We start from the raw sequence: 12500 nt of genomic DNA, 5'->3' as shown, positions 1-12500 counted from the left end.
CTGTAACCTCAGTAAGTGGTTCAACTCTTTTATTATCACACACACACACACACACACACACACACACTCTCTCTCTCTCTCTCTCACACACACACACACACTCTCTCTCTCTCTCTCTCACACACACACACACACTCTCTCTCTCTCTCTCTCACACACACACACACACTCTCTCTCTCTCTCTCTCACACACACACACACACTCTCTCTCTCTCTCTCTCACACACACACACACACTCTCTCTCTCTCTCTCTCACACACACACACACACTCTCTCTCTCTCTCTCTCACACACACACACACACTCTCTCTCTCTCTCTCTCACACACACACACACACTCTCTCTCTCTCTCTCTCACACACACACACACACTCTCTCTCTCTCTCTCTCACACACACACACACACTCTCTCTCTCTCTCTCTCACACACACACACACACTCTCTCTCTCTCTCTCTCACACACACACACACACTCTCTCTCTCTCTCTCTCACACACACACACACACTCTCTCTCTCTCTCTCTCACACACACACACACACACACACACACACACACAGGTGTTAAATGAGAGTGTTATTTCATGCTGTGTTTTTACACTGAAGGTAAGTGTGTTACTGTGACTGGAGGAGATTTCTGAGCATGTGTTTATGAATGAACACACACACACACAGAAAGAGAAACTTTCAGAAAGAGACTTTCATCTGCATTCATCTCAGTCTCACAATAAAATCAACATGACAAAGCTTTTCATCTTTTATCCTGGAAATTAATTAAATTTTCTGCCCTCAAATCATTTCTCATTTAATATCGAGTCACACTTTTATCGAGTCAAGACGAGTGACTGGATAATGGGCAGCTTATTTATTTATTTATTTGTTTGTTTGAAATAATAATAATTATTAGTATGTATTGATTAGTTCAGGAGAACGAGTCACTGTAATTAACCGCGAGCCACACTTCACACGTGATGGTGTGTTTGCCGCGTGAAAGCGTCACACTGATGTGGCGTGTGCTGTCGGCTCCTGAGTTCGCTTCCACGGCCGTTTCTCCCGTTAGTTTCCCGTTCGCTTCGAATCGGCCTGATCTGCGTGTGACCTCAGGCGCCGCTACGATTTAGCCACAGCCAATTACCCAGAATGCCCTGTCAGGCCGCAGGAGCACTGATTCGAGGCGACGGCGGGCTCTCGTCTCCCTCTACAGGTGATATCCGCTCACATCCAAACACACGCTATTACAAACAATCATGTAAAACCCAAAGTGCACGACAGATTGAATCACAACTCAAAGCTCAGAGAGACTCCCAGAGACGTTGTTCTGCGTCCCCTCCAGCTTCTGTTAAGATCTCATCATGAATAATGGAAACGGCATGAAAACAAGAGTCATAAATATGCAGCAGGTCACAATAAAGCCTGTGATTCACAGAAAGAATCTTTATAGGTTTATTTCTATTTCGGTTTTAGTAATTCCGTAATAATAACTTAAACTTATCATTTCATTTAGGGAACATTTCTAATTTTAGTTTTAGTTTGAGTGATTTTGCTCTGTGCTTTTGTCATTTTTATTATTTTTATAGGTTTATTTATATTAAAGTCTTAGTAATTTTAGATTCTAAAGTTAAACCAATTTATTTAATTTAGGCAACATTGCTATTTTTGTTTTTATGTGTAAGTGTTTAATCTAATATTTATATTTTATTTACTTTCAGCTTTATTTCAATTACTGAAAATGATTTAGTTTTAGGTTTCGGTTCGTGAACAATAACAGCAGATGCCTTATGTTGAATCCAGCAGCAGCTGTCAGGTGTGTTTGTCTTGGTTAATGGTTTCTAAAATCCTGAATTTAACTTACCCTCCACTGCTATAATATAAACCAGCGTTAGCATTATACCACAGAACAATGCAGGCGGATCTAGTGAATGACGGATGGAGATCAGAAATTCAAGCACGTCCAGGTGAAATGAAGACGCTTGAATGATCATTTTCTGTCAGATCTGTCTGACAACTTCAGTGAACATCGTCATGACGACAAACCCACATGCTTGTGTGTGTGCATGTGTGCTTGTGCGCGTGTGCAGATATCTCCTCAGTGTGTTAGTGTGTGTGTGTGTGTGTGTGTGTGTGTGTGTGAATGTGTGAGTGAGAGTGTGTGTGTGTCTCTCTAAGTGTGTGTGTGTGTGTGTCAAGTCAAGTCACCTTTATTTCTATATTCTATCTCTATAGTGCTTTATACAATACTGTGTCAAAGCAGCTTTACAGTGTCAAACGGGAACATAGTTTGCCAATAATGCAAGAAGACAATAACAGAGTCATTTTGCCAGCTAAAGTCAGTTCATTGATGATTCAGTGATGTCATCATCCAGTTCAGGTCTCTTCAATAGTGTCTGTGCAATCAGTCAAGCGTCCCCAACGAAACAAGCCAAAGAAACCAAAACTCCATCTGTGACAGAATTGAGAAAAAACCTTGGGGGAAACCAGGCTCAGTCAGGGGGTCAGTTCTCCTCTGGATCTCCCAAGGGTAACATGTAAAGCATGAAAAGCAACGGTCCTAGTACTGAGCCTTGTGGCTCTTCATACTGTACTTGTGATCGATATGATACCTCTTCATTCACTGCTACGAATTGATGGCGGTCAGATAAGTAACATCTGAACCATGACAATGCAATTCCACTAATGCCAACATAATTTTTTAGTCTATTCAAAAGAATGTTGTGGTCGATAGTGTCAAACGCAGCGCTAAGATCCAGTAGCAATAATAGAGAAAAAGAACCACGATCGGATGATAAGAGAGAGAGAGCGAGTGTGTGTGTGTCTGCTGCAGGTAAAGGTCCAGAGATCCTGACGGCGGGTCAGAAACTCAACGATAACGAGTGGCACTCGGTTAAAGTGACCCGGCGCGGGAGGAACCTGCAGCTGTCCGTGGATAACGTTACTGTGGAAGGTAGAAATGCCATTCATGCTTCATTGACAGAGAAACATTTACTCATGAGCTCTAGTGAGAGGAAGATGAAACTCAGGCTGTGCAGTTTGATAGCAAACAATCGCTGATTAAAGCCTGAAACCCCACCCACCATATAAATGTCAGCCAATCAGAGCGCAGAGATTACTGACAGACACAAAGCATTTCGGAGTGGCTACTGTAGTTTTATCATCTTCTTTCAGTCTAGTGGAAAGAAAACATCCAAAATACACATTTAAGTCTTAATTTTATTACATTTACTGTGTTTGCATGTGTAGATTTCAATTACAATCCATATTTTTAAAAGATTATTTCTCTTCAGCAGCACTTACTGCTATTATGTATATTTTGAAGGTTTTTACTGAGGGGTTTGTCATATTTCACTCACCTGTGTTTATACAACATTTTATTCCTAAAAACATGTTTAAAATGTGTTTGTTTTCTGTCTGTTTGCAGTATTTATGGAGTGATATAACGAGAAACCCAGAATCCCCTCTGGAAAAACCTTTAACTCTAATATGACAAAAGAATCAGTAGAATTTTGAACCGGGCTTTAGATTTGTATTCTGGAAATGTATGCAAATGAGTGCTTATTTAAGTAGATAAAGCCTGATTGGCATACAGTATTTAAAGATAACATTTCATACAATGTGTAATATAAGACATTTGTGGTAATGTGCTGTGATTACACTGGGGAAGCACAGTGGTGTGATTCCTGCATTCCAGTATTTGTTGTGTATTCAGTGACTCTTGGACTGGCTCTGCAGGTCAGATGACCGGTGATCACACGCGTCTGGAGTTCCACAACATCGAGACGGGCATCATGACGGAGCGCAGGTTCATCTCCGTGGTGCCGTCTAACTTCATCGGGCACCTGCAGGGCCTGACGCTGAACGGCGTGCCGTACCTGGACCAGTGTAAGAACGGAGACATCTCGTACTGCGAGCTGAACGCCCGCTTCGGCATGCGCCTCATCATCGCCGACCCCGTGACCTTCCGCAATAAAGGCAGTTACCTGGCGCTGGCCACGCTGCAGGCGTACGCATCCATGCACCTGTTCTTCCAGTTCAAGACCACCAGCACCGACGGCCTGCTGCTCTTCAACAGCGGCGACGGCAGCGACTTCATTGTGGTGGAGCTGGTCAAAGGGTCAGTCGCAGCTTCTCACTTTTTCTCATTTTTCACAACATCACAGTTTAATGTTCAGAAGCAGAATCAGAAAGAGCTTTATTGCCAAGTGTGTTTACACACAGCAGGAATTCGTCTTGGTGTCAGGAGCTTCCAGTACAGAAAGTACAAACATAGTGCAGACATACATATAATATAAGGTAATAAAAACACTAATGATAAAGAGAATAGACAATAATAAGTTATAAATAACAATGTAGTAATACAATGTAGAGAAAATGTTCCGGGTAGTGCTGTAGTCAAGACTAAACCGAACCAGCACTTCTCAGATTCATCTGAAAGATCCACATTTGGGATATGTCTGCTGTTTAATCAAAAATGCAATTACAATGTTAAGAGACTTTCTAGAGCTGTTACCAATCACATGAAATCCGACAGAATTCATCTTTGCACTGCAGAGGTGGCACGGAAGTTTCATCTGAATTGGTAACCCTAACACTAATGTTTTATTATTATTATTTTTTTTTTTTATTTTTGATTATAGAAAATATGATGGAAAAATAAAACAATACTTTTAAATATGACACTAGGTGGCAGTCACTGAATCATTTATTCAAACGATTCCTTCGAAGCAGCTGATTCATTCAGTTCCACTGTGGCTTTGTTTGGAGCTGTTTTCTTGCAGAAAGAGCAAAAATCGTGACTAAAATGCAGTTCAATTAATATTAACTTGTTTGTATAAAATCAGTATCATGCTTGCAATTGTGCTCATATTCCTGAAAACAGCTCTCTTGCTCTTGACATATAGCTTAATTATATGTTAATCATATTGTATAATATAAAAACAAGATCTCATACTTTTTTTTTTTTTATTATATCTTGAAATTTTGGGGTAATTGAATAAATTTTGATGATATTTTTGACACAATTCCCCATTAAATTCTGACCCGGCAAAACAGTATTTAAAGTAATCGTATTAGAAATAAGTTATTGATTGCATTTGAAGCAGCACGTTTTACATCCAATCTCAGTAATGACGTTAGCAAATAAATCAGAAAATGCATTGCCATTTTTAATATACTTTTATAGGTGTCATTTATTTCAGCATTAGTATTTGTAGTTAAATTTATCTATAACATAAAACAACACATAGCAGTTTGCTTAATGGTTTGTTCGACAGTGTTATTTTAGTATGACTTATATACTATTACAGTATTTATTCATATTTTGAATCGACTTTTTCTACTTTGATTTTAATTTTATTTTTCTTTATATTTTTGTAGGTTTCATTTATTTGTATTTCAGTTAGTATTACTTCAACTTTTATTTTCATACTTTGTTTTCATTTTCGTTTTAGTTTAAGTTTTTGTTATGTGCTTTCGTAATTTTTATAATTTATCATTTTAATATTTAATCATATTTTTATAGGTATAATTTATTTTCATTTCAGTTTTTGTTTCATTTTAGTACTTTAACTTAAATTTCTAAATAAAATGCTTTAGCATTCATCATATTTCACTGCAGGTGAATCTGGTGCATGATAAATACACAGATGGAGATTGTGACCTGAAATGAAGTGTGAGATGTGTGAAATGAAGGCGTACAGTAGCAGCCGATTGAAATCACGCCGGTGATGTGGGGAAGACGAGTGAAAGCTGACTCATTTCACGCACAAACACTGTGGAGAAGAAGAGTGTTTCTGAGCAGCAGATGTGTGGATGCTCTTTGTTGTGTTTAAGTGCTTCAGCGCACTCATTATTCACGCTCTTATGACCAGTCAAAGCTCATTTTTCACAGTTCTTATCTGTGATGAACACAATGCATGCAGTGTTTTATAATCGATATTTGAAGGCAAATGACAGTAAATGTAGGGAAAACACCAGAGAGCAACATTTTCTGCGGTATTAGAATAACTAGAGCGCAGGAAATGAGTTTCATTCAGTGAAGAGTCGCTCATTTGTGGTGTGAAAATAAGGACAGAGTTCCATCAGAACCGCTTCTCTCTGCAGAACTCTAACGCGGACAAGAAAAGCTCATGTGGTTTGTGTGCCGTATTCAGAAATCTGCTGCAGTGATTTGGCATTATCAAGACATTTACTAGAAGATCCCGGTGGGTTTGGTGACGAGCAGATCCTCGCAACACATTTCATGCCAGTCGATGTTCTGGACGACTTGATTGAAACTGATTTCTCTGTTTAATCAGTGCAGTTTCTTCATTATATAGTCTTTAAAACCGTGCAAATCACCAGGCACCTTGCCACAAACAAAAACCAGCCCAGTCGGACAAAACTACAACAGAGCGCAGAATTCATTTCATTTTTTCATTTAATGAAGAGAAATGAAGGAAGCGCTCACACCTCACATCAGCACACGTTTATGTCCTCTCGTTCTGCTGCACTCAATAAAGCACACGTTTAGACTAAATAAAGTGTATGTCTAGATTAAATAAAAAATAAAGCATGCATTTCGACGAAATAAAGTGTGTGTCTAGATTAAATAAAAAATACAGCATGCATTTAGACTAAATAAAGTATGTGTCTAGATTAAATAAAAAATAAAGCATGCATTTAGACTAAATAAAGTGTATGTCTAGATTAAATAAAAAATAAAGCATGCATTTAGACTAAATAAAGTGTATGTCTAGATTAAATAAAAAATAAAGCATGCATTTAGACTAAATAAAGTGTATGTCTAGATTAAATAAAAAATAAAGCATGCATTTAGACTAAATAAAGTGTATGTCTAGATTAAATAAAAAATAAAGCATGCATTTAGACTAAATAAAGTGTATGTCTAGATTAAATAAAAAATAAAGCATGCATTTAGACTAAATAAAGTGTATGTCTAGATTAAATAAAAAATAAAGCATGCATTTAGACTAAATAAAGTGTATGTCTAGATTAAATAAAAAATAAAGCATGCATTTAGACTAAATAAAGTGTATGTCTAGATTAAATAAAAAATAAAGCATGCATTTAGACTAAATAAAGTGTATGTCTAGATTAAATAAAAAATAAAGCATGCATTTAGACTAAATAAAGTGTATGTCTAGATTAAATAAAAAATAAAGCATGCATTTAGACTAAATAAAGTGTATGTCTAGATTAAATAAAAAATAAAGCATGCATTTAGACTAAATAAAGTGTATGTCTAGATTAAATAAAAAATAAAGCATGCATTTAGACTAAATAAAGTATGTGTCTAGATTAAATAAAAAAATAAAGCACATGTATGTCTAGATTAAATAAAAAATAAAGCATGCATTTAGACTAAGTAAAGACTAAAATAAGTGAACATTTAAATAAAAACTAAATAAAGCACATGTTTAGACTAAAGTTGTAACTTTTTTTTTACATTTTTAGCAAATAAAAATTAAATAAAGCATATGTTTAGACTAAATAAAGTAGTTTGTATGTTTTTTGTTTTGATTAAAAACTAAAAGCATATGCTTAGACTAACAGACTAAACAAATATGTACGTTTTGATTGAATAAAAACTAAAAGTGTGTTTAGACTAAATAAAGTGTATGTCTAGATTAAATAAAAAATAAAGCAGGCATTTAGACTAAATAAAGTGTGTGTCTAGTTTAAATAAAAATAAAGCACACGTTTAGACTAAATAAAGTGTATGTCTAGATTAAATAAAAATAAAGCACACGTTTAGACAAAATAAAGTGTATGTCTAGATTACATAAAAAATAAAGCACACGTTTAGACTAAAGTTGTACCTTTTTTAAATTTTTAGCAAATAAAAATTAAATAAAGCATATGTTTAGACTAAATAAAGTAGTTTGTATGTTTTTTGTTTTGATTAAAAACTGAAAGCATATGCTTAGACTAACAGACTAAACAAATATGTACGTTTTGATTGAATAAAAACTAAAAGTGTGCATTTAGTCTAATGAAGACTAAATACATTTTATGTTTGGATTGAATAAAAACTAAACAAAGCGTGCATTTAGATTTGAAAAAGTGTGTATTAGACTGAACAAAAACTAAATGTAGGAATGACACTAAGTGCACATTTAGACTGAAAGAGTGATAAAACAGCATGGTTTCAGTATAATCATGGAGTGCTGTGTAATCGGCTGAGCAGGTTCTGTCAGGCTTTAATGCGGTGTGTGTGTGTTTCAGGTACGTCCACTATGTGTTTGACCTGGGGAACGGCCCGTCTCTCATGAAGGGAAACTCGGAGAAGCCGCTCAATGACAATCAGTGGCACAACGTGGTGGTTTCACGCGACACCACCAACGTGCACACGCTCAAGATCGACTCTCTCACCGTGACGCAGCACTCTAACGGAGCCAGGAACCTGGACCTCAAAGGTACGAGCCGCAGGGGGATCAGAGCTCAGCGTGAGCAGATCAGAGTCAGGGTTAAACACTGAACACCAGAGCGCTCCTTCACCTGGTGCTCGTGTGCCAAACACGCTTCTGCCACAATAACATAGACTTTTACTAGAGTCAAATGGGGTCACCAAAGTATCAGAAGTTAACTGCAATACTAGTAAAATTTCATGATGCTTGATGTGCTGTTTTTTTTTTTTGTTAAATGCACTGCAGAAGTGAATTTTTTTCTTGTTTTCCAGTACGAATATTTGTAAAAAAAAAAAATAAAGATAAAAATTCTAGTACATATATGCATTAGAGTAAATAAAACAAACAAAAAATATCTGAGTATGTTTTACAAGAAAATGTTTCAGTTTTTCTTCTTCAAATTTCCAGTTTAATTCATATAGAAAATAAATTGATTTCTTTGACCCCACTGGCAGATGTTTCTTTCTTCATTTTGACCACTTTCTCAGAAAACTACATTTTTTTGTAATGTTTTTCTTGGATGTTTAGATATTTGTACACTGAGAATCACCATAATAATTGCGGAACGTTACTTTTAAGAGTAATGCACTACAAAATTGCGTTACTCCCTAATTGCGTTACTTAGTTACTTTTTGTGGAAAGTAATGTTACATTAGTGTCGCGTTACATTTTCTCATCCGGGTTGGGCTCATTTTTCTCTTTTCAGCAATAAAAAAAAATGAAACACAAATGTTATGCTTATCTAAAATCATTTTTGCTCATTAGTATGGTTAATTTGGATCACTGAAGGTCAGCAGCAAAGACACTGGTTAATAAAATGAGATTATTCTGAGTTTGCAGAAGTTTGCATCATATTCTGAGTTTGCATTTCTCTGTTTTTACTCATTTTGAGGAGTACTGAATCTGAAATGAGTAAATGCATGTTCTCATTTAGTCTAGATCTACAGTAGCACATAAACATTAAAAAGTACATACAATTAAAAAGTAATGCGTTACTTTACTAGTTACTTGAAAAAAGTAATCTGATTACGTAACTCACGTTACTTGTAATGCGTTCCCCCCAACACCGATAATGAGGATCTAATTTCATGAAAACAGTGGCAGTAACACATGACTAGATTTACAAATTATTATTCAGCTCCAGTCAAGTAAAAAGAAGAATAGGAAGTGAATGAAGATCAGCCAGTGATGTACATCCGCTCTGGTTACTGCGGTATTGTGGCTTCATTGTGGTAAATGAGGGACACTCCTGCGGTTTCACTGTTAGGTTAGCTTCCATGAAAGTTTATAGAAAAGCCCAAAGAAATTAGTCAGACGTTCTGAATGGAGTTTGTTATTTTCACCGGTGTTTTTCCGACTGTTGAATTTTCTATCTGTTACCCACATGACTTATACTCCACAATGCATGGCTAATACTAGATTAGTCATGTTCTGTGCTGTTAAACCCACATGTGAAGCAAGAGTGACTGTAAAACTGAAGCTCCACAAGCTTTCAGTTCATTTCTCACTCCACATCGCTTGAACATCAATGAGAAAATGATTTAGTGTACACTACTGTGCAAAAGTTTGGGGTCGGTGTTTCTGAAAGCCTCACCAGGGCTGCATTTATTTGATCAAAAATACAGTAAAAACAGTCAAATATTACGTATGCTAACGGCGCTCAGGGCTATTAGCGTCATGCCGCTTTCCTGGTCTGAGCTCAGAGCATTAGCCGCGCATCAGGCTTTGCAGAATCAAATAGGCATTTTGTCTGTGCGAGTAATTGGTGTGAATAGACGCAGTGGGAGAGTTTAATGCTGTCCCGCTGATGGAGCCACTTTATCCTCTTTGTATTGGATGCGTGATACCGACGCTCGCGCGCGTTTGCCATCTGTGTGCTGACACGATTTCATATAGTCATCAAACGTGCTCATATTAATTATCAGCTTCAGCCCCTTCCACTTCATCTCTGTGATGATGAGACGTTTTTACGGTTCGGTTTCAGTGCAGTGAATCTGCTGATCTGTTCATATAAAGAATAATTTATTGTATTTATACAGCAAACAATTGCTAACAGCTTTTATTTCCATCTGCTATATGCATTATGCTCTCATTGTAATGAACTCAGCCTTTATTATCTGTGCTGGTCCAGTGTCACGTGGCGTGCACAGCAGTATTATTTATATTCCACTATATTCATAGGCGGGACAATTAAATGAAATCTATTACATCTGTTGCGAACAACACCGTGAAGCTGCTTTGACACAATCTGTATTGTATAAAGCGCTATAGAAATAAAGGTGACTTGACAGAGTGAAAATTAATGAAAGGTGTCGATTAAGCATTAAATGAGATGTGCTCATGTTTCACCATATTTCATATTTCTGGAGTTCTGTTCGGTGCTCGCACTCGCTGACTGAATCAGAAACAAGATTTGTTTCAGAGTGTAGACAGCTTCCGTGATTATAACGATAGTTTGTTTGTTTGAGAGTGCTTAAACTCCAAGGAAGAGTGCCAAGGAAACATTTCTAGTTTTCATTTAAATGTAAGTGCTTTCATATTTTATACACATTTATATTTTATTTCAACTGTATTTCTGTAACGGGGCGACTGAGATGAGAAATGTGCGGATCCATGTGCAAAGCTTTATTCCAAAACATAGTCAAAACAGGTAAGGGTCAGACAATGGCAAACAGGTAATCCGATAAACAGGCGTAGGTCGATCAACGGCGAATATAATCCAAAGGTTGAGGCAAGCGAGTAATTAATAAACAGATAATAAATCCAAGCGAGGTGCGAACAGAATCCAGATGACAAGACGAGAGAGAAATCCAAGACAGGCAGGTAATCAGGAAACAAGACGTGACTAGACTTAGACTAGAACTAGAAACTCAAACTAGTACCGGGAACTGGCTCCGTAAAGTAGCTATGCTAAACAGCATTAATGCTAAACAATACTCGGCATTGAACAGGATCTGAATGGGTGTTATATAGTGTGTGTGATTGGTTTCAGGTGAGCGTGTGATTAGTTAAATGGCAGATGGGAAATGTAGTCCAAGGTAATGTGAAACAGTCTGTGTAGTGTGAGAGTCAATATAATGGAATGGCGACCTCTGGTGGCAATCGGACGGAAGTTCATAGACCGGATTCGTGACAGAGACCCCCCCCCACCCAAGAAGCGGCTTCCAGACACTTCTATCACAATATAATCCAGGAGGGTGGTTGGAGCAGAGGCGGAACAGGGAGACATCATAGTGGACGCCGCCGTTTTTAGAGTTTCAGTGCTGGTGTATGCAGCTCAAATACACCATAAGGCGGGAAGCGCTACAGACAGGGGAATCAGTTCAAGAACAGGAAGGTTTGAGAGCACTGGTTTAAGCATACCAGCTGCACGTGCTGACACCAGCGGTGGGTCCTCCACGCTGGATGTCAGTCTGGGATACTGAAAAAAAGTCCTTGAGGATCTGGGTGCAACAGACAGGAGGTGACAGGACTCTGAGCGAACAGACGAGACGTGACGAGGCTCTGGACGATCAGCTGTGACCAGGAGGTGACAGGACTCTGAGCGAACAGACGAGACGTGACGAGGCTCTGGAGGATCAGCTGAGATGTGACGAGGCTCTAGGAAATCAGCTGAGATGTGACGAGACTCTGGTAGATCACCTGAGAAATGACAAAACTCTGGGGGGTCAGCTGTGACGAGACGATACTCTGGGGGATCAGATGTGACGTGAGGAGACTCTGGACGATCAGCTGTGACGTGAAGAGACTCTGGACGATCAGCTGTAATGTGACGAGACTCTGGGAGATCAGCTGTGACGTGAAGAGACTCTGGACAATCAGCTGTGACGTGACAAGGCTCTGGATGTGACGTGACAAGACTCTGGGAGATCAGCTGTGACGAGACTCTGGACGATCAGCTGTGACGTGACAAGACTCTGGGAGATCAGCTGTGACGAGACTCTGGACGATCAGCTGTGATGTGACAAGACTCTGGGAGATCAGCTGTCACGTGAAGAGACTCTGGACAATCAGCTGTGGTGTGTCGAGACTCTGGACGATCAGCTGTGACGTGATAAGACTCTGGAAGATCAGCTGTGACGTGAAGAGACTCTGGAC

At 38.2% G+C, this 12500-nt stretch overlaps 1 protein-coding gene across 1 annotated transcript in view; it reads left to right on the top strand.

Annotated features, from left to right (window-relative positions):
* LOC107699612 (neurexin-2-like) overlaps positions 1 to 12500 on the top strand; it is a gene marked incomplete at its 3' end in the record, with an annotated part of 357587 nt that overhangs the window by 244339 nt on the left and 100748 nt on the right. The window contains exons 14-17 of the mRNA XM_016500932.1: positions 1 to 11; positions 2822 to 2941; positions 3727 to 4108; positions 8221 to 8411. The exon at positions 1 to 11 is cut by the window's left edge and continues 16 nt beyond it. Coding sequence (XP_016356418.1) covers positions 1 to 11; positions 2822 to 2941; positions 3727 to 4108; positions 8221 to 8411 — 704 coding nt within the window. The remainder of the gene's footprint in view (positions 12 to 2821; positions 2942 to 3726; positions 4109 to 8220; positions 8412 to 12500) is intronic.

This window comes from Sinocyclocheilus anshuiensis, unplaced genomic scaffold, assembly GCF_001515605.1.
Source record: "Sinocyclocheilus anshuiensis isolate Anshui unplaced genomic scaffold, SAMN03320099.WGS_v1.1 scaffold350, whole genome shotgun sequence".
Taxonomy (NCBI): domain Eukaryota; kingdom Metazoa; phylum Chordata; class Actinopteri; order Cypriniformes; family Cyprinidae; genus Sinocyclocheilus; species Sinocyclocheilus anshuiensis.
The sequence above is the reverse complement of the archived record's forward strand: the minus strand, read 5'-3'. Positions and strand labels throughout refer to the sequence as shown.